Here is a 27,189-nt window from a genome sequence, read left to right as displayed (position 1 = left end):
ATTACCATGCACACATAACTGCTCTATGTGATAATGAAGACACATTATTGTTTTCTAAAATTTCAGTTTTAATAGATATGCATAAGTATAAAAAAGGTGGAAAATGAAGGCAACAATCAAAATGACCTTTTCCTTACACACACACACACACACACACACACACACACACACACACACACACACACACACACACACACACACACACACACACACACACACACACACACACACGCACACACACACACAACGGTTGAACAATCATTAAGAGAGCAACAGATACTTTTAGAGAAACTGCAGTCACCTTAGAGCAAAAGTTGGCATGATGAGTCCCAGACTAAGATCTAGGGAACTCAGGTCTTGTTAAACCTGTTCTGCAGCTTGTGCCACAATCACTCTGCCAGGCAGAAAGCGACACGATCTGTCGGCCAGCTGTCTGAAATGAGAACAAGCGGCATGGACGTGGAGATAAACCAGTGGGTTGAGAGCACTGTTCAGACACACGAGTCCACGGCTTATCTGATGAGCTCTGAAAACTGTGTTTTCCCACGGCAAGGTTTTTCTCTTATTTGTCCAAATTCTTGAATAGATGGTAAGGTTCTTGAAAACGTGATAGGGGATGTAACACACAGAGAACAGAAAAATCAAGGTCAAGAACAACCTCAAGCTTTTCTGTTTCAGTACCTTATCCAGTGTGTTTTTGCGGCAGATGACAATGATTATGTGTCCATAGCAGCCCAGCGTGACGAGAAGTGGGATGAAAAATCCAGTGAGAGTCCACACGAGGCTGTACGTCAGGTAATTCTCAATATACTTATCGGAGGTGGTATGAAAGCATTTTTGAGAATTCTTCTTAAGTTTCTTTTCGTAGAACATGTCTGGTACACTTTGGATGCACACCAGTGACCATACCACGACTGAGATGACCACGGAGTGCCTGACGCGAATTCTTCCTTTCACTCTCATTGGGTGGACTAAAGCCAGATACCTGTACACACTTATCCAAGTGAGGAACCCAATGCTGCCATACAGGTTGAGGTTGAAGCAGAATCTTGTTATCTTACAGAAGACAGTCCCAAAATTCCATTTTGCTCTCATCAAGTAGTAGGCAGCCAGAAATGGGAGTGATGGCAAGTACACAAGGTTGGCAAGTCCGAGGCTGAGAACGAAGATCTTTATGTTTCCAAGTTTCTTCCATTTGTGCAGCAAAGATTTCAGTCCCCATCCATTTGTCAGCAAACCAGTGAAAAATACAAAGATGTAAATTGCCGGCAGCACTTTGTATTCAAAAAACTTGCTGATGCTATTTATGGCCATTTTGCCATCTGAAGAGAAGTCTGTGAACTCTTTCCTGGTGACAGAGCAAATAAGCATGAGCGAATCGAAAGGAACTTTTTCTATTGTGGGTTTTCATAACATGTTGCGTAATTCATCCTCACACCACAGCCCAATAACCTGTTAGGACCTGCATTAGAATCTGCAGCAGTTTGAGCTAAACAGTCACTAGTTTGTTGGATTAGACCACCTCTTTCAGAGAGGCTTTTCCATTTATAACAATGTTTCTGGTTCATCACCAGTCTGATACATACTGACCACTGTAGGCAAGAAATATCTGATAAGAGCTGCAGTATTTGAAATACTCTTACCCAGACAATAGGCCTTTGTCAAGCTTTCATGAATTCTTACAACTACACAATTTTATGTTTCAGAGTGTTCACTTCCTTCCTGATTTCGTCCCAGCGGAGGAAGCCAGTGACTATGTTAAAAAAATTATTCCTGGGTGAGTTCTTATCAACATGTTTCATTTTATGCTATTTGCATTTTTCTGAACATGACATGGCCTGTTCTCACGTCTTTAAATTATATTATTTATTCACTTTTTTATTTTATTTTTTTGCATGCGTGTGTCTGGGTTCTTTGCTGCTTACATATATGTGATGTGGGGAAATATATTTAAGTTTATCTTTGTTGTTTTCTCATATTATTCTCATTTGAATCTTTCCATATTTTATTATTTATATTATTATAATACTTAATTATTGTGCGCATATTGTTATACAGTTTTGAAGTCGGTGGGAGTTTCCCACCTTTAGCTTTTTTCTCTTTGTATTTTTTTTGTTAGCTCAGCTCAGTCTCTGGATCGTTCCATATTCTTGTGGACGACTCTTGGATGTTGCAGGAAACATTGCTGTCCCCTTTGTTCTGTGGTTATATGGGGACTTTGGGTGTGTTTGTGTTTAGGGGTATACTGTGGGGAGGGCACCCCACCTTGGCTCTTCATGATTATTTACATTTTTGTTTTCATTTATTTAAATGGTCAACGGCAACATAGATCACAGCACTGTTGGGTCAGGCACATCTCTTAGATTTTTCAGCTGGAATATCAAGGGTATGGGCAATCCTGTTAAGAGATCTAAGGTTTTTACACATTTGAAACGTTTACACTCAGATTTAGTATTTTCACAAGAGACCCATCTTCGCATTAAAGATCACCGTCGGCTACATTGCCCATGGGTAGGCCAGATTTTTCATTCCAACTTTAACTCAAAAGCGAGAGGAGTCGCCATTTTAATTAACAAAAGAGTTCAGTTTTCATCCACTGACGTTATCGCTGATAGGAATGGCAGATACCTTATAGTTGCTGGAACCCTAATGGGGAAAAAGGTTTTGTTGGTGAATGTTTATGCCCCAAACTTTGATGATGTGGAATTTGCAAATAGATTGTTGAGTAATATCCCATTTATGAATACCCATATGCTGATACTTTCTTTTTCAGATTACAGAAGATATGCTTCATTGATTAGTGGGAACTACTTTAAAAATAACCCCCACACAGGTGCACCTCATGAAGTCTTTACCATAAATCCAAAGAGACTTATATATAAGGAAAGCCAGATCGTGCAAATTGTAGCAAACCACATGTTAGAAGAAATATCTTACCAAGAGAGTAAATATAAATCTTAACTAGCTTTTGAACCATTGGAGCTATTGTGATGGTGACTTGTGATATCTTTGGTTTTACTTAATGCCAATAGTTTGAAATGAAAAGGAGTGGTATCACACATCAAACATTTTCAATTATAAAACTGAATCAATCAAGCAGTGATTGGAACTATGCTGAGTTGCTTGTGTTTTATAGTTTCTAATCTGTCTGTGTTAACCTTCCAAGCTCCATAGACTCGTGTTGTTTATTCAGACTTTGGTTTCCTGGTCTTTGTCAAAGACCTGATTAGACATCTGCTAGAAAACCAGACTACTGCAAAGAAAAGCAAACCACATCCTAGAAAGAAGGCCATCACATCTAGAGAGTGATAGGCATACCATGGTAACTTATAAGACTCAGTGCGCAGATGTGGCGCCCCCTTGTGCCTCATGACATACTCAATCCAGAAAACTGCACTGTCAAGGGGTTTCATAGGTTTGTCGTGATGCAGCTGTGACAGTTTGAGCATATTCTCTTTATACGGTTTCTCTGGGTCGAGAACATTTTTCAGTGCATTTTTCACTGACTCAACATCCAATTGTGTTATTTCAAGCATCTCTGCCACACCCCGAGCTGTCATGCGCATAATGTTATCAAACTGGTCAAAAATCAGAGGAATGCCCACAACTGGCACACCATGATAGATGGCCTCGTAAAGTCCATTAGTACCCCCGTGCGTGACAAAAGCTTTTGTTTTAGGGTGGCCCAGTAAATCGTTTTGGGGTAGCCATTCAACCAGCTTGGTGTTGTTTCCCAGGGCAGCAGGTCGTTGTCCAATGTACCTCCAGACAACCTTCTGAGGGAGGCTGGCGAATGCTGAGGCAAAAATCTCTGTAGTTGCAGGTCCAAGGTTGCTCAGTAGAGTCCCCAAAGTCATGATGATCACCCCATGTTCACCAGAGCTCTGCACAAAGTCTTCCAGATCTGGTGAAAGAGGCTTGGGTGGCTTACCCTGGAAGCCTCCAATGTAGACGATGTTGGGCATGGTGGGACGAGGGTACTCAAATGTAAAGTCAACCCGCATCAGCCAGATATCAGCCTCTAATATGAGGGACATAGGGGTGACACCAGGTTCAAAATAACGATCGCATACAGCCTGGTACGGTGGGTTGGTGTGAAAGTTGTACATGTAAATCATCATACCATGATAGATTACGTTACTGAGTCTTTGAGAAAAGTCCATTTTGTCAGAGAACTGAGAGAAGAGTACAGGGATATAGGACAGGGGTGAAGGAGCGACAACCATGTGTGCCTCCCCAGTAAACAGCCAGCGGACATTGAAAACCAAAGGAAGGTGAAGATAGTGTCCCAAAAACACTCCAACGGAAAAAACAGGATCAGTCAGACAAATGTCAAATCCAGTGTCCTCCAGCTCCTTCAACAGTGTTTTATTCTCAAAGACTGTCATGGCTAGATTTGCAACAGCTCTATGGATTTCTCCTAAGAATTCAAAAATGTTCCGATAAAACTCAAAAAACTCCCAAAGTGAGCCTCTATTCCGACGAATCTCTATTGATCTCTTCAAGAAAACAGACATGGAGTCTTGGTTTTCTAGGTGTTGGGCCTGCTCCTGGATGACTGTGATGGAGGTGTAATAGGGCGAAAATTCTGAGATATACCAGCTGGTGGATGAACGAATCACAGTGATTTCATGGCCTTGAGAATGTAGTGTCTCCACAAGGATCTTCATGTTGAGCCAGTGGCTTCCATCCACACTGTAAACCAGCACTTTCCCACTATCACAGGGGGAAGGCACAATTGCTGAAAACAGCAGAATAATTGCCAGGACCGGAAACGACTCCATTGCTGTGGAAGAGACACAAAACTTTTTGAATAAACATCAGAAGAAGAAGCACATTATTTCCAACCTAATAATCTTTAAAAGTCATCATTCTCTCTTTCTATCCTCTAACCCCAACCCAACAGCGGAAAGCCTCCATTTCTGGCCTGAACTCAGTTCTGCAGGTGTCTTGCTGTTAAAAGACATTCTTTACTTTCCACTGTCACTTATGCTTGCTCAAGTGAAATGGTTGAAACACTAAGAAGTGCTTTGAGATGACTATTTTGTATTTGGCGTAAATGTTAAAGCAAACAAACATTTTTGGACATCTGTGACCCAAAACTCAGGAAAATAAAATAGTGTCAGTGGAGGGTTGGGGGCCTGTAGCCAATCCCAGCTATTGGAAAAGACAGGTTAATCATTGAAACTTTATGCAATTTGAAGTTACCAGTTAAACGCAAATGTTAATCAGGAACTATCTGCTGTGAGGAGAGACAGTTAACCCCTACACCACTGGGCAGCTGCAGACATGCATCAGTTTTAATCATTTTCTCTTAAAAACTCCTTTGTGATGATAAAGCCAGAAGTTCTCTACTTCTTTTCTTTTTTTTCAACCAAGGATCAATGTATGTGTGCATTTGTCATGTTGACTCATTTCCAACATGGTAGGGCACGTGTTGCCTCAATAGGACCATCTCACTCTGTCCAAAGCCTTCCTGTTTGTTTTTTCTTTATTAAGAGTATTTCAGTAAAATAGCATGTCGTTACATATTGTCATGTTTTTCCTTCTGTGGGCATCAGTTTAGTCAATAAAAACTTTTTTATACTAAATAAAAGTAAGAAAATATTTTAGTGCTTCTTTGTTTGTTTTTTTGTTTTTTTCAAAGTCCTGAAGTAAATGTATTTTTTTAGAACCAGGGAGATCATACAATCCAGTTTTCATATCAGATCCAAATCATTCTGATTTCACACATCTATCTACATATATTTTGTCTATAATATCATCCAATAGTCCAAGATATGTTTCACAAACATTGATCTTTCATCTAATTGCTCTCCCCTTCATTTTCATATATTTTCTAATCAAGTATATACATTTCGGAACAATAAGCAAAGGCAAACAACTAAACAAATAGCGAAACCAACAAAACAAACACAAAAACAGAACGGTCTATTTGGTAATCCTGTAGAGTCAATGTTTTGTAGAAGGGAAATTAAAGCAAGTCTGGTCTCCGTGGAGCAATATATACAACCTATTTCTTCTCAACTTATAAATTAGGACATAGAAGAGGATCAGCTATTGTCATTTGAAACAAAGTCCAATATGAACATGTTTCAGAGATCAAAGATAAGGAGAGTCAATATATAATGACCATAGGAAGGATTAGAGGGGTGATGGTAACACTTTTAAATTCTCCTCTTCTCACTTTTATATGTTCAGCTTCTGTTAAATGTGTTTCCTGCAAAATGTAAATTGCACCCGTTCCCATCTCAATTTTGAAAATATTTTACGTCTCTTAATTGGGTTCAGGATACCATTTACATTGTAAGACATTATTTTGATAGTATTGTCTGTCATTACTTTTGTGTTGGGGTATCTGAACACAAATAAACAGAATTTGTGTGACAGCTCTTATGCTGCTCTGAACCGCAGCGAACAAATGTTAAACACAATGATAAATTAAATGTACAACATTCTTCAAAAATGTTTAAACTCCTTAGCATTCATATCATCGTTGTTTCCATTGCAAATCATCACTTCATCCTTAGTTGTCATTCATGGCACAACCACACTGGTTATTGCATTACTCTGACCACAGGATAGAATAAACTAAATTATATATTTTTTTTGTTAAGCCTTTTTTTTTTTTTTTTTCACAAAAGCTCATCTTGTCATTTAGCAGAAATTATTTGTTAGAGCAAAGATGCAAACTTCCATAATTAATGATGACGCTATCCTGCCAGACAAGGCAGTGCAAAGGTATTTGTATAACACCATGCAGACACTGACAATCCACTGTACTTTACAAGGAAATGAAGGAAATACAATAAAACAAGGCGATTAAGAATCTTATTAAGATTAAGATAATTCTATACATTAAAACAAAGAAATATTGAACTTACATGAACTCAATCCTCACCAAAGCCTCAATAGTGCCTAGCAAAGTGACTTTCCTTCCAAATCTATAACTAGATACTATAAGCTCAGAGTCTGAGCTTATCAGTACTCTGCTGGTTAAAACTCTGTGAATGTATCGCTCTGTCAGACAGTGACTGAACCTCCACTGGAGCTAAAGTTACATTTTAACCAACCTCTCTAAACCCTTCTCTGTTTTTTCTCTGCTGAATCATTCCTATGCAATGCTCCAACATGCATGCTTTGAGAAAGTTTGTTGAACTATGTTGCACTGCTGAGATGCAAATTGAAACATTTTCAGTGAAGAAAACTTTGGGGATCTGAGTCATTGGTAATGAAAACCAGTGAAATGAAAACCAGGTGTTGCTGGGATACATGGTAGAAAAGTCAACTGTGTGAGAGTAATCCAAGTGGTAAGAAAAAGGAAACAAAGGTAATACTTTCTTTAAAATTACAGCTATTAAAACACACAACAAGATTCATTCTTTCCATTCTAAACATGACTTTGCTTGTCATGTGGGCAATTACGCCAAAAGTGGGTGATAACATTTACCTTTGATTCTTCTGAAAGCAAACATCTCAATCTACACTTCTACTTGTGTTCTCTGAAGTTTGAACCTGATGTGTCCATGAAAGGTTCAGACACCGGGGCTCTGGTATGATATGAGTAAAGGCTTCCTGAAATTGAAAAACAAATGAATTTGATGAGACGATCATTTCAGCTCTTGGATGTAGTTTTATTTTATATTCACAGTGTAAGAGTATGTATGTATATCCCAGCTAAGTAACATGTTTAATATATTCATCCATCCATCCGTCCATCCACTCATCCATCCATCAACTCATCCATCCATCTTCTATACAGTTTAATTACTGTGCAGTGTCACGGGGTGCTGGAGCCAATCTCAGGACGCTGAATTCAGACCCCGTAACAACCAGTTACCGCTGCCTCACAGAACCGCACAGCACCACGGATGGTGCTGTCCAACACAGCACAACCGGACAGTAAGAGCTTTTGTCTGGGCAGATATTGTTAGATTAGCGTGAAGCTAACATGCAATGTGTTTCAATGTGCCGCTGATAAGGCCGCAGCAGCTCATATGTTGGTGTACACGCGTTCATGCGCACCAACCAAGTCCGGGACTCGGGTGTTCCACCTCAGAACCAGAGGTCCAGGTGAGCTCCAGGCCCACTGGGAGCTTTGTGTGGAGGAACCAGGGTTCAGAACCGAGTGTCGCCAGAATTCCCTGTCTTTCTCTTCTCTCCCCCCTTTCTCACTAACCCGGGTCTGCGCAGCCATGCGCTCCTGTTATCTGATCAAGATAAACTCACAGACACACACAGCTACATGTAGCAACCAACTGCTAGCTGATGTTGCAAGACCACCTCTGCCTCGATCACCAGAGTTCTAACTGCATGTCCCGACATCCACTTAGAAAGCCGGCGCTCAGAACCGGGCCAAAGAAACCACCCGTTCGTTACCCCTTCGGTAGACCGCCTCGCTCCGAGACCGCCCTCGTGCATGCGCGCGCGTTGGACGTCTTATTTATCTGGTCGCGAAGCAACTACCGCGTCACCCAGAAAGAGCGAGTCAAACGCCTCTAGTGATTGCATGGGTCATCGCAATCCCTCTTGACGTCCACCTGGTGGACGATTCAAGTCATTGCACTCTCCCGCTGCGCGCCGCCGCACGCCCCTAGTGGTCGTCACAGTCACCACACTGACCTGTCAACGTCTGCCTCCACCTGGTGGACGTTCAAGGTCATCACACCCACTCTCATTGACCCGCTAAAGTCTGCCTCCACCTGGTGGACGTTCGTGGTCATCACACCCACTCACATTGACCGGCCAACGTCTACCTCCATCTGGTGGACCACCTTTGTGGTCATTACACCCATCACCCTCATCACTCCAGACCACACACACACACACACACACACACACACACACACACACACACACACACACACACACACACACAAACACACACACTCTTTGTACATAGGGTTTGCTGTTTAATAGATTAGATTTCCGTGTTAGATGGCGTTTGATACTTAAGTGCGTTGATTTATGCAATGATTTATGAATTAATTCATTTTGTTAATAAATGCCTGTTAGCAGAATAGAACGATTCTTGGGGATAAGTGTGTATTTATTGTTGACAGTTCACTGGTTTGTTACAGCCTGTGCTCGGATCTCACACCTTCCCTTTTATTTAAGATTGTTATATTTTACGCAGAAATATTAACTAACTTAAATAAACCTTTTTACAAACGAGACTGATATTTTGGTATTTGCTATTTCCAGTTTATATGGTGGTGCCCCCTTTTTATTATTGATAAATAAATAACAAAGTTATGCAAATTAATCATTTTTCATTAATAAATTATTTTTGATAATTTATTAACTTTTAAGTAATTACTCCATTACTTTAGAAGTTGTTAATGAGTAAATGACCGTTTACTTCCATTAATAATTTAAATTTTTCATAAATTACTTCCAGTGATTTATTCCTTTCAGTAATCTGTTACTGACAGTAATTTAATGCTAATAACCAACCATAAATCCCAACAGAAAGAATCAGTACAATGATATGAAACATTTTTCCTTATTCTCATGATGTCACCATTTGTGACATTTTGATTCATCTAAAAATACTAAAAGACAGGAGTCATTGAAGTAGCTTTTAATTGTTGAGCTTACTCATTGCAGATTTAGCAAAGTACACATGTACGATAGCAACACATCACCAGAAAGAAAATTACCAACAAATCTCAATACACACATTCCCATCAAAAACTTCAGAATGGACATGATTGAATTTGTTCATACTTATCAGCAACAACCAGAACTATGCTGAGTTGCTTGTGTTATATAGTTTCTAATCTGTCTGTGTTAACCTACCAAGCTCCATAGACTCGTGTTGTTTATTCAGACTTTGGTTTCCTGGTCTTTGTCAAAGACCTGATTAGACATCTGCTTGAAAACCAGACTGCTGCAAAGAAAAGCAAACCACATCCTAGAAAGAAGGCCATCACATCTAGAGAGTGATAGGCATACCATGGTAACTTATAAGACTCAGTGCGCAGATGTGGCGCCCCCTTGTGCCTCATGACATACTCAATCCAGAAAACTGCACTGTCAAGGGGTTTCATAGGTTTGTCGTGATGCAGCTGTGACAGTTTGAGCATATTCTCTTTGTACGGTTTCTCTGGGTCGAGAACATTTTTCAGTGCATTTTTCACTGACTCAACATCCAATTGTGTTATTTCAAGCATCTCTGCCACACCCTGAGCTGTCATGCGCATAATGTTATTAAACTGGTCAAAAATCAGAGGAATGCCCACAACTGGCACACCATGATAGATGGCCTCGTAAAGTCCATTAGTACCCCCGTGCGTGACAAAAGCTTTTGTTTTAGGGTGGCCCAGTAAATCGTTTTGGGGTAGCCATTCAACCAGCTTGGTGTTGTTTCCCAGGGCAGCAGGTCGTTGTCCAATGTACCTCCAGACAACCTTCTGAGGGAGGCTGGCGAATGCTGAGGCAAAGATCTCTGTAGTTGCAGGTCCAAGGTTGCTCAGTAGAGTCCCCAAAGTCATGATGATCACCCCATGTTCACCAGAGCTCTGCACAAAGTCTTCCAGATCTGGTGAAAGAGGCTTGGGTGGCTTACCCTGGAAGCCTCCAATGTAGACGATGTTGGGCATGGTGGGACGAGGGTACTCAAATGTAAAGTCAACCCGCATCAGCCAGATATCAGCCTCTAATACGAGAGACATAGGGGTGACACCAGGTTCAAAATAACGATCGCATACAGCCTGGTACGGTGGGTTGGTGTGAAAGTTGTACATGTAAATCATCATACCATGATAGATTACGTTACTGAGTCTTTGAGAAAAGGATTTCTCCTAAGAATTCAAAAATGTTCCGATAAAACTCAAAAAACTCCCAAAGTGAGCCTCTATTCCGACGAATCTCTATTGATCTCTTCAAGAAAACAGACATGGAGTCTTGGTTTTCTAGGTGTTGGGCCTGCTCCTGGATGACTGTGATGGAGGTGTAATAGGGCGAAAATTCTGAGATATACCAGCTGGTGGATGAACGAATCACAGTGATTTCATGGCCTTGAGAATGTAGTGTCTCCACAAGGATCTTCATGTTGAGCCAGTGGCTTCCATCCACACTGTAAACCAGCACTTTCCCACTATCACAGGGGGAAGGCACAATTGCTGAAAACAGCAGAATAATTGCCAGGACCGGAAACGACTCCATTGCTGTGGAAGAGACACAAAACTTTTTGAATAAACATCAGAAGAAGAAGCACATTATTTCCAACCTAATAATCTTTAAAAGTCATCATTCTCTCTTTCTATCCCCTAACCCCAACCCAACAGCGGAAAGCCTCCATCTCTGGCCTGAACTCAGTTCTGCAGGTGTCTTGCTGTTTAAATACATTTTTTACTTTCACTTGCTTGCTCAAGTGAAATGGTTGAAACACTAAGAAGTGCTTTGAGATGACTATTTTGTATTTGGCGTAAATGTTAAAGCAAACAAACATTTTTGGACATCTGTGACCCAAAACTCAGGAAAATAAAATTGTGTCAGTGGAGGGTTGGGGGCCTGTAGCCAATCCCAGCTATTGGAAAAGACAGGTTAATCATTGAAACTTTATGCAATTTGAAGTTACCAGTTAACCTCAAATGTTAATCAGGAACTATCTGCTGTGAGGAGAGACAGCTAACCCCTACACCAATGGGCAACTGCAGACATGCATCAGTTTTAAGTATTTTCTCTTAAAAACTCTTTCGTGATGATAAAGCCAGAAGTTCTCTACTTCTTTTTTTTTTTTTTCAACCAAGGATCAATGTATGTGTGCATTTGTCATGTTGACTCATTTCCAACATGGTAGGGCACGTGTTGCCTCAATAGGACCATCTCACTCTGTCCAAAGCCTTCCTGTTTGTTTTTTCTTTATTTTTTCTTTTACTTAGAAATGTCTAACACAAGTTAAAGAGTATTTGAGTAAAATAGCTTGTCGTTGTTACATATTTTCATGTTTTTCCTTCTGTGGGCATTCCGTAGGTGTTCGAAATTCAAACTTCGATGAAACCCCCTTCCAACTATCGCTCAGGGCCTCTTCCCCCCGAACTGCCGAGAGACACACATGTCTCAGCTGCATCGGAGGGAAAAAGAGAGCGCAAATTGGACCCACAGAACCAAACCTAGGTTCAGTCGGCTGGACAAGCAGAACACAGTTTGGAGTACTTTTTCTCTTCTTCTTTTTCTTTTTCTGACCCCTGGCACGCAAGCCAGCATCTCTCCTCACTGCCGCATCAACCAAGGGGGCCTTGGGGCCTTGCGTTTCGCTGAACGCAAGGCCCCACAGTTCTAGTTCGGGACGCCGAATCCAGACCCAGTAACGGACTAGTTACAGTGGCCTCACGAGAACGACATCACACCACCGGTTGCGAACCACGGCACGAACGAACAGTAAGAGAGCTATAATGCAATGTGCTTTACTGTGTCACTGATAAAGCTGCAGCCTGCGACAAAGTTGCCATCTGCTTGTGTACGCGATGTTCACCATCGCAAGTGCGGAACTCCTTTTCCGGAACCAGGAATCAGAACCGAACTTTCTCGTCAGAACTCTTCTTCTTTCCTCTCTCTTTTACTAACGCCAACGTCGCGCACAAGAAAATAGTCCCCATTTATCACGCCAGCAGCAGCATCCTGAAGTGTGGATGCAAGGCAAAATGGATCCACGATTCATATATTTAGGCCATATTCTGACTCTACCATCTCAATCTGACAGCAGGAACCATGTTTAGGTTTTTGTTTAGCGTATAATAAACAGTGGATAAAAGCTACCAAAAATTGTATTAAGTAATTTTTCTGTCTTTGTAGTAAGGATGTTTGTTGCCCAGATGTAGGATACCATTGAATAACATGATAATTTCCCTTTAAATAGCTGTCAAGTCCTCTTTTCAAAAAGGATTTATAGTATTTATATATGCTGTAGGCACTAGACTGTTTGCTATGAAGCATTGTGTCCAGAAATGACCAACCAAATAAAATAAATTGCTTCGCTTTTTGCGCTTTCATGTATTTCCGTATGTACTTGACTATTTAGGAAAATTTGCAAAATAGATGTAAAACAAGCTATAATCTAAATGTACAAACAAAATGAGATGAGTCCTTGCATGCAATAAATCACTCATCTCAGTCTGCACACTAATCATTTTAGATAGTCATAAATCTGTGTATGCACAAATGTCAATACAGGCACACTAATGTCATGATACACACATCAATCAACGTGTGCATATCAAGAGACACACGCATAACTCTCTACTCACTCACATTGCTTTATAACAGCCCAATGAAAGTGCATGAATCATCAAAATCTTTGCACATTGTTGATAAAATCATATGGGATCAGACTTGTGCCATTAGGAAGTGAATTTGAATTCTTTAAATCTGAATCTGACTGGTCTAATTTGAAATGGAATCTATTGGTTTGAATGTGTATCATGAGCAATTCGAAACTGTAATTCATTCAGTAAAAAAAATTCAGCTCCATATCTAGTTCCCACTTTTCAGTTGAACTTTTCTCCATTCAGATTCTTTTTTTTTTTTTTTTGGTTCAATGTTTTTGTTCCACACATCCAGCGTTCGACTAGTTTTGCCTGCCACCAGGTCCCGCATGTGTGGCACAAAAACAAAAGAGGGTTTTAGGTGCTGGCCTTATTGATCTAAAAGAAATGAGTAAGCAATTCTACTTTTAATGCAGTGTTCACATCCATGGCACAGTTTCCAGTTGAAATAGTACATGTATGAGCACCCCGAATCAAACTTAGATATTTTTATAGAGTGATGCTTTGAAAGCTTGTGTGTGTGTGTGTGTGTGCTTTGGACATTTTAATTACTATACTAAAAAAATGAAAATAGAGAATTTTTCAGTTGTCATGACATGCTGGCTGAAGCGTGTAGGGAAAATCAAGGTTTTGCTGCAGTTGATATAATATCTAGGTTACAACCAATGTTTTGTACTTCACTGGAAAAAACAAATACAATAGTGTATGTCTGAACCTTGGCATTTGATCTCAAATGTCACTCCCTGGCCAAGTTCCCAGTTGTTGAGGACCGTATGGCAACCTTAACATGCCACACAGATGACAACAATACCCTCTGAATGGCCCACATGTGCAAACAAGCACAATGACTTTTTGCAATCTGTGAGCATATATGTCCTTAAGTTTCCATACTGCAACAATAGTCCTCTCCCAGTGACCTTTGTGCATTTGGTGAGTGCTTCTTCTGCTTTGCCATGTGTGTATGTTGTGAACTCTGGCCCTGGCAAACACTAAAGGACAAGCTCAGTGTGCTGCTATCATATATCCATGTGTCGTGAAAAGAGAGGGCCCAGAAGGGTGGGGGGTGGGTGGGGGAGAACTTGCCAAAGGGTATTCAGCTTCTTAAAAAGAGGGTGGTCCGTCGCCGCTGGTCACAGTCCTCTGCGTCGGTTGTGCCCAAGGTCTACTGGTGGCTTCACTGGAGTGTTGCACAGAATGGAGCTTCAGCAGCGTGAACGTGGGCGTCTCCACAGATGTGACAGTGCAGGTGAGATAATGTGAAACTGCAGAGAGCGTGCAACATAGCAATGCATAACATACATATTAACAAACGAATAACATGGATGTTGAAAGGAGTGTAAAGCAGCTCCATGTGTTGTTGTGCATAATTGTACAAGTGAGCAACTTTAATCTACATAACAACAGTGCTACTGTTTGAATATGTTGAGAAGAACATTGAGACAGTGTCCTCTGATTATTTTTTTCAGGTGAAATCAGGCTAAATTATTTTATTTACAAGCAGTAAATGTTGTCCAAGACCCATTCATGCACGGGAGCTATAAGCGGGGATTAGCCTCAGAAGACAATGAGATGTTGTGCTCTTCCTACAGACACTCTGTAAAAAGAAAAACCCCTGTTTAAGATTTCATCTGTTCTTTAGATGCCCTTCTTATGTTGTGCATACATGCAGGACTTTGTACTTCATGTTATTGCTGTAGAAAACCTGATTAGTCACTAGTTGCTTTAATAAATAGTCATGGGGATTCTGTACAACCTACAAAAAAATTACATTTAATTGGCAAAGCTTCATTTAAACTACTTTTATTTGGCTTTAGATTAAGACTTAAGATTTAATTAGTTCTTTAGATATGCTTCATATGTAGTGCCTTGCGGCTTAAGTCGCTGATAAAGAAAACATATGAGTTGCTGTAATAAAAAGTCATAAGGACTCTGTAGGAGTTACTAAAAACAAACAATGAACTTGCAAAGTCACACTTATATAACTTTTACTTGACATCATCTTCTTAATTTCTTGATTATTGTCCGGTACCTTGGTTATCCAGATCTGCAGCAGGCAGTGGGTGAAGTGGAGTGTTTGTGGCCTGGTGGCTCTGACCGTGTCCAAGATGTTTTAAGTAAAGTCCTTTTTCAGCAGTCCCGCAGGAGAACCCTTAACAATGTATGGAAAACAACTGTGACAAAGTCAACCGCAGGAAAGAAGTCTGACAGAGCATCTTTTTTTTTTTTTTTTTTTTTTAATAAAAGTCAAATCAGATTAACAGAAATTTATATATTCATTTTTCAAAAAATAAAACTTTTCTCTGTTGAAAATAATGCAAATCTGTAGTAAGACTATAGCTTTGGCTCAAGCTAACATTGGATTTATGAGAAGGAAAAATGGACAGCAGCTCGATGACAGTTATGTTTAACAAAGAGAGTGGCACAAACAATACAATATCAATAATTGCAACTTTGTATGAATTTTAATCAGTAAATAATACAAAAGCAGTGACTTGGGGTGTTAAACCCCAACACAGACAGATGTAATGTGATGAAAACAAAAATTCAGCATGTTCCTTCTCATGACTGAGATTATCCAGTGAGGAATTCAAGTTAGTTATGGTATCACTGTCTGAGATTCTGTGTTTGAAATGAAAAAAAAAAAGATAAAATAGGTGACTTCATGGTTTGATAATATGATACTCTGCACTGCACTGCCATGTGGAGATGACCCTCGCATGTAACCCAAACTTCTCACCACTTTTAATGCCTTGTGTAAGTTTGTTTGTCATGATATTGAATGATTGAGTTCATAAAATCAGATGATACCCAGTGGAGCAGTTTAAAAAGGCCATTTAAGCACATAAAAAGTACATCTTATGTTTTGGGAAAAGTTTATAGTTTTCTTTGTTTATGGTTGTCAGTGTACAACAGGTGTTCTTCTAAAAACTAATTTACAAATTGTAAGTAAATCAGATTTTAAGACACGCCACACAGATAAACATAAAAGAAGGATCTCAAAGTTTCAATGTCCCAGTCCCTACAGCTTTAATCTGTAACATATCAATGCGGAGCCACACAGGCCTTAAATGTCATCCAAACACTACTGTTTGCCGCCATTGTTTTCATCACAATGATAACACCGTCAAAACCAACTATCAAATCTATGTGAGAAATCGCTTCCTGACACAGTTTGTGTCTGTTGTGGGTTCCCGGTTGGGATGATGCTCGCGAAATGGACCTTGGTGTATCCAGGGTCAACATATCTTCAACATATCACAGTCTCACAGTAAATACGTCTCTGCTGTTTTAATGGCGCTTTTCCTATAGAAAAAAAATTGTATAGTTTGATAAGATTGTCGTCTCATTTATCCAGCTTATTTTTACCACTGTATCACATTACTGATTGAAGTTGTTTTGTTGTTTTTGTCTGTATTACATTCAAAAAGACTGTTTATAAAGATGTTTACTTTATTGGTCGGTATTATATTACTGCTCATAATTGAATTATTGGTTGTAACAAAGTCTCATCACTATGCAGCTTTTCCGTCATTGGTTTCAGTCGTTTGGCCAACTTGTGCATGTCAGGATCAAAATTAAACCTTATTATTAAATATAAAACTGAATGAAGAGTTGTATCCAGAGTCAATGTGGGTGGTTCAGTTTTGCAGCATGGGAGAGCTTGGAGATGAAACCTGGTGAAACAAGGCAGAAAGACAGACTTCAAAATGTCTCGAGTCATGATCCGTGACCAAGTTACAGTGTGTTCTGGCCAGCAGATGCCAGGACGCTTTAAAGGGTAAAGAATGATTTGATCACTGAGCTGAAGAGGGGGAGTGCATATTCCAACTTAGTTGAATTCAGGATCATGTGCAGCTGTTGCTGTTTCTAAGTGAGTGTCAGATTATTATTTAGTGCCTCAAACAGAAACAAGTAGCACTTCCCTTTCACGTTCCTTAATTTTGAGAGATTTTTCACCTAACTCTTGTACTCCCCCACTTTTCAGGATGTTGTCATCTTTTTTTTTTTATTATTATTTACAATTGTGTATGTTGGCTTGAGTAGTTGAGCTGAGCTCCACGTCAGTTCTTTGTAGTTGGATTTTTGCAGCTATATTTTATAATGATCACAGTCAGCATGTTTGCCTCGCAGAGACAAGATCCCTGCTCTCACCAGAGGTTGGGGACCTTTCTGCATGGAGTTTGTATTTTCTATCAGTCCATGCAAATATTTTTGTTTGTTTTTTCTGGCTACTCTAATTTATTTCCGCAGTCTGAAAGCATTTAATTTTGACTGGTGACCCTTAATTGTGGGTGTGAACTTGAGTGACAGTCTCTTAACCTAAAATCAATGATGCAGTGAAGACAATGGATGAATAGACTTTGTCATGAAGAAAAAGGACAGGATGTGACACTGATCATTTATTGTAATGGAAAATTCATAACTGCAGGTTTGAATCTGCATGGTACTCATTCAAATATATGCCATTTGAATATTTCCTTTATATAACCCTATTTTGGGATTTGCGCCAGTGCTCCGTGAAACAAAGTGGTGGGTGAATGGCAGAGAAGAGATATAGACACTTTTTTCAAGTAGTCAGTGAGTAAGTTTCCAAATTGAAAACTGACCAAGATTTGAAGTTTCAGCAGTACACATTCAAGCATGACTATCTTGGGCCCTGCATTGTCATAATATAACAAAAACCCCACTTCTCATAGATGTCTACCTATCTAGAATATATATAATATATATAATAGAACCTATTCAATCATCAATTTACCATTATTTGTTTGCAAGAATGTGAAAAAGTATATGTTTTCGATGTGCCAAGGTAATTTTTTCTCCAAAAGACTTTCTGAAATTTCAGCCCTTGAGTGAGATCTACTGCCCTTTTTTTCCAAGTTGACAAAACCTGGTAGTTCTTCAATATTACAGTGTGTTCTTGACACTACTGAGAAGCTCATGATACAAATGTGTAACACCCCCATAGGATGGCCAACTCCTGTGCATGTTAATGAATGGCAGCCTGGTCAGGAGTCTAGGAGCTATGCATCAGTAGTCTGTTAAGTTTAGGAATACATGAAGTTGTATCTATGTAACTGGGTAGTAAAACTTTAGGCAAAGGTTAAGATTGCCATCTAGTGGTAAAAAAAAAAAAAAAGCAAACAGAAAAACTATCCACTGTGCTTGATAGCCTGGTAAACAAGTAGCCTGTGCAGCTCCAACTGGCCTGATCTGAATTCATGAGACAGTCCTTGCTTCTGTTGCACTTGTCCCCCCGTGACTGTGTTGTTCTTACAACACAGTCACAAAGGAAGCAGCCTTGTATTCACCACACGCACCTCACAATGGATTTGAACGCCTCCCTGGCTGTCTGATTATGGCATTCCGGCTCAGACGTTTTGAGTCATGAAGCAGACGGAGTAACAGATAAGCACCCTGGCCTCAGTTCCTCCCCCTCCCTCCCCTCAGCTGCCCTCCAAGTACTTCTCCTTAGCAACAGTCAGCTGACCTGCAGTAGCTAGTGTTCAGCGAAGCAGACACATGCACAGGGATCACAGAACTGAGTGCCTGAGTCCTCCTCTCATCCGCCAGCCTCACAGGCCTCAGGGCTTTGACAGTCAACAATGTCCACTGAGCAGAAGAAACTCACACAGACTCCTCTGCTCAAGATCTGGGTGCCAGGGATGGGATGCAACTTGAACCGGAGGAGAGGATGTAAGTGGAGTGAAAAGCCGTCTTCGCAACAGTTTAAATGACCAGTTCTCTAGTCTCTGATGCACTTTGCAGACAAGAGGAACCAGCCACGGGACAGCAGCCAGGCGGGACCAAACAAGATCCCAGTTGGCCCTCTGGTCAGTGTCTGACGTGGCCCTCTGAGCATTTTGCTGATGCAGCATATTCCATTCATAATCGAACGGCCCGGAGGCTCCACACTCACCCCGTCTCTGCAATGACTCACACGCAGGCCATTTGGGGACTTGTTGGGGTTAAAGCCATCTGGCAAGCATCCCTGCAGTCTGCCGTATAACCTGGCTGTTTTTGCACACAGGCACAGACAGAGAGGAACAGGTGGAACAACTAGGTCACGGCCAGGTAAGACTGACAGGGATTTAAAAACAAAAACGAGAGAAAGAAAAAAGTTTATTATCCAGTGCGGGCTGCACAAGTTTGATGACATTACTGTGAGTTGCGGCACAGACTGAACCAAAGTCTTGGTTTAGTGAAAGATAGGTAACATTGTTTAGTTGTGAGAATCTGCAGCGACACACTCCTGCAGATCACTGGTGTTTTATCCTTCTGATGGTCCGCTGACACAAGAGAAAAGAAGAAGCGATGTAGCAGTGAACCTCTGCAAGGGTGCAATTGACTATTCAAAAATCAGCTCATCATTCTCTGGCTTGTTTTCCTATTCTTTTTTAATGCTGTTTTTTGTTGTTGTGTTTGAAGAGTTTTCTCTGATCAAGCATGCTGCCGACAAACGGCAGCATGCCATACTCCCTACTCTGGCTTGTAGTCATTCGAGCTGCAGCGTGGAGCTCTTATTCTCTCCATCAAAGAAGATTACTTTGGCAGTCACATTCACACTACGCTCGCCAAAAGAGAGCCACGCTGAGCTTTTTGACCTAATAATCATCCAGCAGAGCTGAATATGACATCGCACACGCTTCATTTTTAGCTTCAGCAGAATCCAAAAAGTATTTCTTAATGTTTCTGTGTGCATGTGTGTTCTCAGCTTCCGTGCCTCAGTTCTGTAACTCCCCTACACTGATTGTTATGGTGGGGCTGCCTGCCAGAGGGAAAACCTACATCTCCAAGAAGCTCACCCGCTACCTGAACTGGATCGGCGTTCCTACAAAAAGTGAGTTTTCAAAGTAAATCCTGATTGTGTGAATGTGTTTGGTTACTGATCTTGATTCATTAAACTCTTTTTGAAGGTTTTCTCTCAGTGTAGTGATCCTGTCGTGTCTCCTTTCTATTTTTCTAAAATCATCAGCGTTCAACGTGGGACAGTACCGCAGGGAGGCCGTCAAGATCTACAAGAACTTTGAGTTCTTCAAACCTGACAATGAGGAAGCCATGAATATACGCAAGTATGTACAATTAGTATTGTGAATAAGAAATTACAACGTTTATTTTTTCTGTAAAGCCATTGCCTTTGGCATTGAAACATTTGGAAGTGATTGCGAATGTGCACTGTGCGGACTAGTTACAATTACTAAAAACTCAGCAGGCATGTTAACTGTTACTTTTGTGTAAATAAGCTGATCTGTGCTGTAATTTTTATGGTACACTCATCCTTCATTCAGATTTGGCAGTTTTGGTTTATTTGCTTTCATGAGTGTAATTTCTGTCACAGGGCCTGCGCTTCAGCTGCACTCAAAGACGTTGCTTCCTACTTTACAAAGGAGCAAGCACAAGCGGCCGTGAGTGAAAGGACAACTGAAACTGTCCCTTTAATTACAATCAAACAGGGCAATTGATCATGTTTTAATTTGTATCCACACTGAAGAAAACAAACCATTAAACTTTGGTTTGAAACAACTTCATGGCCAAACTTAACGGCCAATTATCATGTTTCTATGAATGAATCCTGCTCACATCCAAATTGTGTTAGGATCAGTGACATAGAAACTTCTTGTTATTTAGGTTTATTAACTATTTTTCATTATGAATTATTAAAAAGTGCATCATTTCCAGGTATCAAATATGTTTTGTTGACAAGAGCTGTGTCCCGTTTCCTCTAGGTATTTGATGCTACCAACACCACCAGGGAGAGGAGGGCTGTCATAAACAGCTTTGCCAAAGAAAAGGGCTACAAGGCAAGTGATTTGATCTATCCATTCATCTTTTATGCGACTTTATCCGACTTTATGAAGCCAGTCCCAGCTCACTAAGGTGGGATATACCCTGGACAGAGTAAACACAGAGACAGACAGTTACACAATCACACCTCTCTTTCTCATTCATAAACTAACCATGTTTTGGGGCTGTGGGAGAAAAAATGCACATGATTATGATAAATGCTTTAGGAATGAGGAATAACAGAGTAAAAGAGACTAAAATAAAGTAAACACCCATAATATGTTGATATGTTCTCGACAGTAAGCTGCAGTGGAATCAGTAAGATGTGAATAGGAGCATGAATGTTTCATTTGCAATGTGAATTTAGATAGTGGAAGATCTCTGATAAGAGTTTAGAGGCACGGCTGTGCTCGGCCTAAACAGCGTGTGAGTCCTTTGGGGTGGACATGGAAACACCATGAGATAAGCAAAAATGAGAAGGGCCGTCACGTCAGAGTCTCCAAATCTTTCCACAGCACCAAAAATATGAAAACATGATGACAAATCTGTTTTAAAGTCTTACTTTTGCGAGATGTGACTGAGATACAAAAAGAAAGAAAGTGACACAAGGCTGGCTCCAAGCAGTAATTTAATAATTATGTTTGTGTTTCACGTTCACTCAGGTGTTTTTTGTGGAATCCATCTGTGATGACCCTGAAATCATTGCAGAAAATATCAAGGTGAGTTCAAGGTCACTTTTCATTTCCTTGGGGAGTATTCAACAAATGTAGTTGTCAATCAAATTTCCCCAAAATGCAACTTTTCCTTCTAGCAAGTAAAGTTTGGGAGTCCTGATTACGTTGACCGTGACATTGATGAAGCCAAGGAGGACTTCATCCAGCGCATCGAATGCTACAAAGCAAACTACAAGCCTATAGATGATGAGAAAGACAGGTTTGACACTTGATGTGACAATAAAAAGATGAAAATAATTCTTAATTATTTGCTAACTGTGGCATTTTTTTCTCCCTCTGATAATATGACGTGGATCAGGAACCTCTCCTACATAAAGATCTTTGACGTGGGCAGTAGATACCTGGTGAACCGAGTCCAGGACCACATTCAGAGCAGGATAGTCTACTACCTGATGAACATCCACGTCACGCCCAGATCCATTTACCTGAGTCGCCATGGGGAGAGCGAACTCAATCTGTCAGGTCGCATTGGAGGAGATGCAGGGCTATCCTCCAGGGGACACCAGGTGAGGAGAACGATTGAAATTTGAACTAAAGTACAGTAAGAACATACACACACATGTGGGACAATGCAGTCTATGCAAACTCAACGTCCAACTCCAATGTGAACCGTAGACATTTTCACTGTGAGACAGTAAATATTGGAAGCATTAACTGAGTTGCTTCACCCTCGTTCTCCTCAGTACGCGAGTGCCTTGGCGACGTTCATCAGGGGTCAGAGCATCAGCAACCTGAAGGTGTGGACGAGCCACATGAAGCGGACCATCCAGACGGCAGTGGCTCTGGGCGTCCAGTATGAACAGTGGAAGGCTCTCAATGAGATAGACGCTGTGAGTATGGGTGAGATTAGATTTCACTTATTTAGCACCGCGCCAATGAACATTTGTGAATTCCCTTTCCCAACGATAAATCTAAGAGAAGTTTGATGTTTCTTTGACATTTTCCCATTTGGTTGATGGTGAAATCTTTGTTTTACTCTATTTTAAGTGATAATTCTCTAAACTATTGCAGAATAGTGTGAGGACACAAGGTCACGTTGGGAAAGTTTTAATTATTATTTTCAGCCTGTAACAAGAAAGAAACTACACGATATGAATTCATGCTTTAGTACATGTGTTAATGTTACTTCATCACTAACATTTCTGCAGGTTTGTTGCTCTCTACTATTTATATGAAAACTGTTATAGAGCTGCAGAGCTGCTGCCTCTTGCTCACTGAGCTGAGGAGTAACTTTAGCATTAGCTGAAGCTTTTGTCAGCTTTGGACAGTTTCTATTTCCCTAAACTACTATTTCTTGGAGGAGCATCTCATTGTTCCTGCACTATTGAAGTCTATTTGACAGCTATAAGAAAAACTTCCATTTTGATGTTGTATTAGCATTATCCTTCTAATTATCTGCTCAGTACTTGCAGTCTGATGGTGTCGACTATGTGGGTTGTTATCTCGGTATATCTCAGCTGTTTAGTTGATTCTTCTCATCATTTCTCTTGAACCTGATAACATCACTAACCAGTGATTGAATCAGTCATTACAAAGACAAATATGCTACTTTGACATTTGATGCAAATACTTATGTTACTCTAAGTGACCTCAACCACCCTCATCTAGTTGATGTACTCCACATGTAGCTTTTTGCAGGTATACTAATATTATAAATTTCAGTTTCACATTGTGTCTGTTGATATTTGGCCAAATACTAATGTTAATGGTATGTTGTCGAGTTAAGCAACCCATTTTATTTCGACTCCATGCTTCTTTTTTTGTTTCTGTTCCAAGTGGTGGTGATCATAACGTTTCTTCTCTCAGGGTGTGTGTGAAGAGATGACATATGAAGAAATCCAGGAGAGTTTCCCAGAAGAGTTCGCACTGAGAGACCAGGACAAGTATCGTTATCGTTACCCAAAGGGTGAGGTAAGTACATAAAAACTACCTTACAGCCACACATTGTCATCCACTTACACACTAAAAAGAATGTGCAGCTCCCCTGTTCTGCTCATGAGTCTCGCGTGCTTTATAATCATCCATAAATCTGAAAGAACCCAGTCTGATTCACAAAAAAGTGATACTATAAAAGCAGCTATTGTCACATAAAAGTTGCAAAATGAAACATTTACAGTAATATGCAATATAACAAAGGAGGGTGTTGTTAACGGAAACCCTCTCTAAACCATCAACAGACTTCAGTTTGGTTCCCACCCTATGACCCTAGATCACCACCATGCTGGCCCTTCAGTATGTGTTTCAGACAAGTTGGCCGACTGGAATCTATTTGGCTCCTGTCTCCATACTCCATGAGAGTAATTCCCAAAATTGAGGAATTATAGTTTTTACAGGCATCATCTGAACAAATTATCAATCTAAATTACTTAATTACTGAGTTCATTTCAATGTAAATAAAAATAAAAAATCTATCAAAAACACATAATAGGCAGCCAAAACTGTCTTGTACCCTTCTGGTAGATGTGTGTGGTCCGAATTTTTGTTTTTCTAGTTGTGTGGATGAAGGTTTAGCAGAAATCAAAATGTTTAAAGTGGCCCAACTTTGACTTCGAGATAAGAAAAGCTTTACAACTTGTCAATACTAGAAGTTTGCTGGTTCGAATCTGTTCATGGCTACTGCTCATGGCTACCCACAAACCATCAACCAGTCATCCCATCCATAGTTTCTGCATTTACTCTTTAGGTTCAGGACTGTTTATGAGGCCCATACTTAATTGTCCGATCTGCATTTTTCCTGCCAGCTTGTACAGTATTCTGTAATTGATGAAAATATGAGTGATTTTGTGTCCTGTCTAGTCCTATGAGGATCTTGTCCATCGTCTTGAGCCGGTCATCATGGAGCTGGAGAGGCAGGAGAATGTGCTGGTTGTCTGCCACCAAGCTGTGATGCGCTGCCTGCTGGCCTACTTCCTGGATAAACCGGCAGGTATAACACAGGCTGGTGGCTTTCTGTCATGTCTTCAACTAGATAAACATTCCTCCTAATCTCACTTTTCTTTCTTGTGAAGATGAACTGCCTTATCTGAGATGCCCCCTTCACACGGTGCTCAAACTCACACCGATAGCTTATGGTAAGTGCCATAAACTGTGTGTTAGACAATCTAATCTCTGCGTCTCCACCTGACACCCTGCGGCTTTTTTCTTCAACTGCAGGATGTAAAGTCGAGTCTTTTTACCTCAATATCGAAGCCGTCAACACGCACAGAGAGAGACCAGGGGTAAGTTTTCTCATGCGTCTCTCATAATTGATGCTCCGCTCCACCAAATGTTAGTGTTTCGTATGTTATAAGTGTCTGATCGTAATGATAGTCAAGCAGTCTTCACTCACACGTGTTGTTTGATTGACTGAATCTCAGAACTGGAATGAACCTTATTCTTAGCACATAAAAGTAAAAATGCAAGTCAGTGTCAGCTGTTATAATATTTACATTATTATTTGTTATAATATGTTACAATATTTGTTCTAATAACTGAAACTCTGATTCATAAAACATTAAAAAACAACAACATAAGAGTCTTTGCTGCGGCCTCATTCCTTAAATTAGAAGTTGTATAGCTGAAATCAGCATGAGAGCTTTAAGTACTTTGTGTCTGAGATTTGTATGACGGGAACTTTGTTGTGTTGATAAATTAAGTTTGACCGACTCAATAACATAATGTATTTCAATACATTTTGTAATAAACTATGGTTTTGATTTCGACCAAATAGTTTTTTTGTTAAAAGTGGCAGTAATGAAGGGAACATTTCTTAACTAAGAAGCTGTGATTGAAGGATGAGAGAGTAATACCATGGTGGTTTGGAATTGATAAAGTTATATCAGAAAATATAAAGATTTGTTTGCAGTGATATTATTGAAGACTGGTATTGGCATTGTTGTCAGTCATGGTAAAAATTTTCATCAGATTTTTGGGTGAATTTTGTTGGTACATTAAATCTGAGTGATTTGTGGTATAACTTTAAATATTTCGTTATATCTTTAATGGTTTAACTAAACTGATTTTAAGAAAACAAATGTAGATTACACACAGCAACATCCTCTTTGTGTTTGTATCTTCACAGAATGTCAGTGTCAGCAGAAACCCAGAGGAAGCCCTGCAGACTGTTCCTGATCACATATAACCTGTACAAGTTATTATATAACTCCAAATGATTCGGGAAAAATCAACTTTAATCATGCGGAAGCGGATGCAACGCTACTAATCAGCTGCAGTTCACTTTAAATATTTACTTGAGGACAATAAGTTTACATGAGAAGAGAAAAGAAGAGAAGAGGAGAGAACCTCAGAACAATATGGGACTAAGCAATAATATGGAAACATGTACTGTAGATGCACAAGTGTTGTTCCTGCAGTGAAAAGGATGCCACCTACAGGCGGTTTAATGTTTTACATGTCTCAAGTGTTTATTCTTCTGATTCTATGTGATTTACTTATCTTGAACATTGTTTACAAAAGATTTAAGATTTGGTTGAAAAATAACCCCCTTTTGTCTTTAAGGTGACAGATAAGTATTGAAAACCTGTCGAGGGGTTGTGATTATAACCTTTGGTCTTTGCACTATTTGTATTTGTGGAACAGATAACAAAATGTTTAGTGTGTGATCTGTTTTACAGTTATGAATCAGCACCATGGACAGCATCCACACAAATTAAGCATGCTCAAGGTTTAAACACCTGGCTGTGACATTTCTTATGTAAATCAGACGATTATATCGAGTCAAGTTGGGATAAATAAGACATGTCAATAAAGAATTAATTAACAGACGTCTCTAATTTGTCTTTAGTTGCTTGTAATATCATCTCTCCACAGCGACGTCAGCATATTAGAGAACTATTTTGCTGAGAAATAACAAGGCTGTTTTCTTTAAAACATTATTTAACATACAAACACACAAAATCGAAAGGTTGTCAGGTTGAATGATCACGAGAAAATCTGGAGAAGAGAGCTCGATAGGACAATAGTTGAATGTGACCATCAAACACAAGTATGACAGCAAAAATGACAACATTAAGTCGAATCTTTGAAATTACAAATGATATGATAAAATAGACAAAATATCATTAAAAAACTAAATGTTGACATGAAAAAGTAAATATGTGAAAGATATAAGGACAAAGCTGTTCAACTTTAATCTGTATGTTTGTTTACAAATGTTTCCCCTTTCCACTCATTCCCATGTTTAAGCATGAATAAATAACGAAGCTTTATATAAACTATTGCAGCTCTGCAGCCTGATGCCATCAGTTTATTCAGACAATAATGGTTCTTTGTGTTAAAAGCCATCAAGGAAAACCCACTTTTTTCTTTTTTCAGAAACATTTGGGAGTAATTTGGGATTTTTAAGCTCCTGTTTTTTGTGTGTGTGTGTATGTGTTTTTCTTACGTCGCAGAGAAGGAGG

The 27,189-nt window shown here is 39.9% G+C and overlaps 4 protein-coding genes across 7 annotated transcripts; 1 reads left to right on the top strand and 3 right to left on the bottom strand.

Moving 5' to 3' along the window:
- Window positions 1-60: 60 nt before the first annotated feature.
- LOC308113070 (P2Y purinoceptor 1-like) lies at window positions 61-1,395 on the bottom strand. The gene has a single exon (XM_080469002.1). The coding sequence runs from the start codon at window positions 1,369-1,371 to the stop codon at window positions 361-363; it is 1,011 nt and encodes a 336-aa protein (XP_080325128.1). The 5' UTR covers window positions 1,372-1,395; the 3' UTR covers window positions 61-360.
- pfkfb1 (6-phosphofructo-2-kinase/fructose-2,6-biphosphatase 1) lies at window positions 386-27,015 on the top strand. Of its 4 annotated transcripts, XM_080468997.1 has the most exons (16): window positions 386-548; window positions 734-795; window positions 1,707-1,777; window positions 19,987-20,112; window positions 20,248-20,344; window positions 20,611-20,677; window positions 20,999-21,073; window positions 21,719-21,775; window positions 21,868-21,989; window positions 22,089-22,296; window positions 22,474-22,620; window positions 23,597-23,701; window positions 24,587-24,716; window positions 24,799-24,861; window positions 24,944-25,008; window positions 25,851-27,015. In XM_080468997.1, the coding sequence occupies exons 2-16, from the start codon at window positions 755-757 to the stop codon at window positions 25,908-25,910; spliced, it is 1,434 nt and encodes a 477-aa protein (XP_080325123.1). In that variant the 5' UTR covers window positions 386-548; window positions 734-754; the 3' UTR covers window positions 25,911-27,015. The 4 variants fall into 4 exon arrangements, with proteins under 4 accessions (XP_080325123.1, XP_080325124.1, XP_080325126.1 ...); XM_080468998.1 differs by lacking the exon at window positions 386-548 and having other exon boundaries at window positions 622-795; XM_080469000.1 differs by lacking the exons at window positions 386-548; window positions 734-795; window positions 1,707-1,777 and adding an exon at window positions 14,397-14,517.
- Window positions 2,590-6,938, bottom strand: LOC308113598 (UDP-glucuronosyltransferase 2A2-like; the record flags this gene model as incomplete). The annotated part of the gene is made up of 3 exons (XM_080469992.1): window positions 6,885-6,938; window positions 3,255-4,786; window positions 2,590-2,646 (listed from the first exon to the last, which is right to left on the bottom strand). The coding sequence occupies exons 2-3, from the start codon at window positions 4,782-4,784 to the stop codon at window positions 2,590-2,592; spliced, it is 1,587 nt and encodes a 528-aa protein (XP_080326118.1). The 5' UTR covers window positions 4,785-4,786; window positions 6,885-6,938.
- Window positions 9,825-11,169, bottom strand: LOC308113597 (UDP-glucuronosyltransferase 2B20-like; the record flags this gene model as incomplete). Its single annotated transcript, XM_080469991.1, has 2 exons — window positions 9,825-10,779; window positions 10,823-11,169. The coding sequence occupies 2 exons, from the start codon at window positions 11,167-11,169 to the stop codon at window positions 9,825-9,827; spliced, it is 1,302 nt and encodes a 433-aa protein (XP_080326117.1).
- Window positions 27,016-27,189: the final 174 nt, after the last annotated feature.

The sequence above is a fragment of the Lipophrys pholis genome (assembly GCF_963383615.2).
Source record: "Lipophrys pholis genome assembly, chromosome: 8".
NCBI lineage: Eukaryota > Metazoa > Chordata > Actinopteri > Blenniiformes > Blenniidae > Lipophrys > Lipophrys pholis.
The sequence above is the reverse complement of the archived record's forward strand: the minus strand, read 5'-3'. Positions and strand labels throughout refer to the sequence as shown.

Bases quoted from the DNA above. Each gene is read 5' to 3' on its own strand.
- pfkfb1 (XM_080468997.1), top strand. From the start codon at position 755: ATGAAAAATCCAGTGAGAGTCCACACGAGGCTGTACGTCAG. The intron at 1,778-19,986 runs GTGAGTTCTTAT...GTGTGTTCTCAG, and splicing joins GTTAAAAAAATTATTCCTGG to CTTCCGTGCCTCAGTTCTGT. The intron at 21,990-22,088 runs GTTTGACACTTG...GACGTGGATCAG, and splicing joins ATAGATGATGAGAAAGACAG to GAACCTCTCCTACATAAAGA.
- LOC308113070 (XM_080469002.1), bottom strand. From the start codon at position 1,371: ATGCTTATTTGCTCTGTCACCAGGAAAGAGTTCACAGACTTCTCTTCA.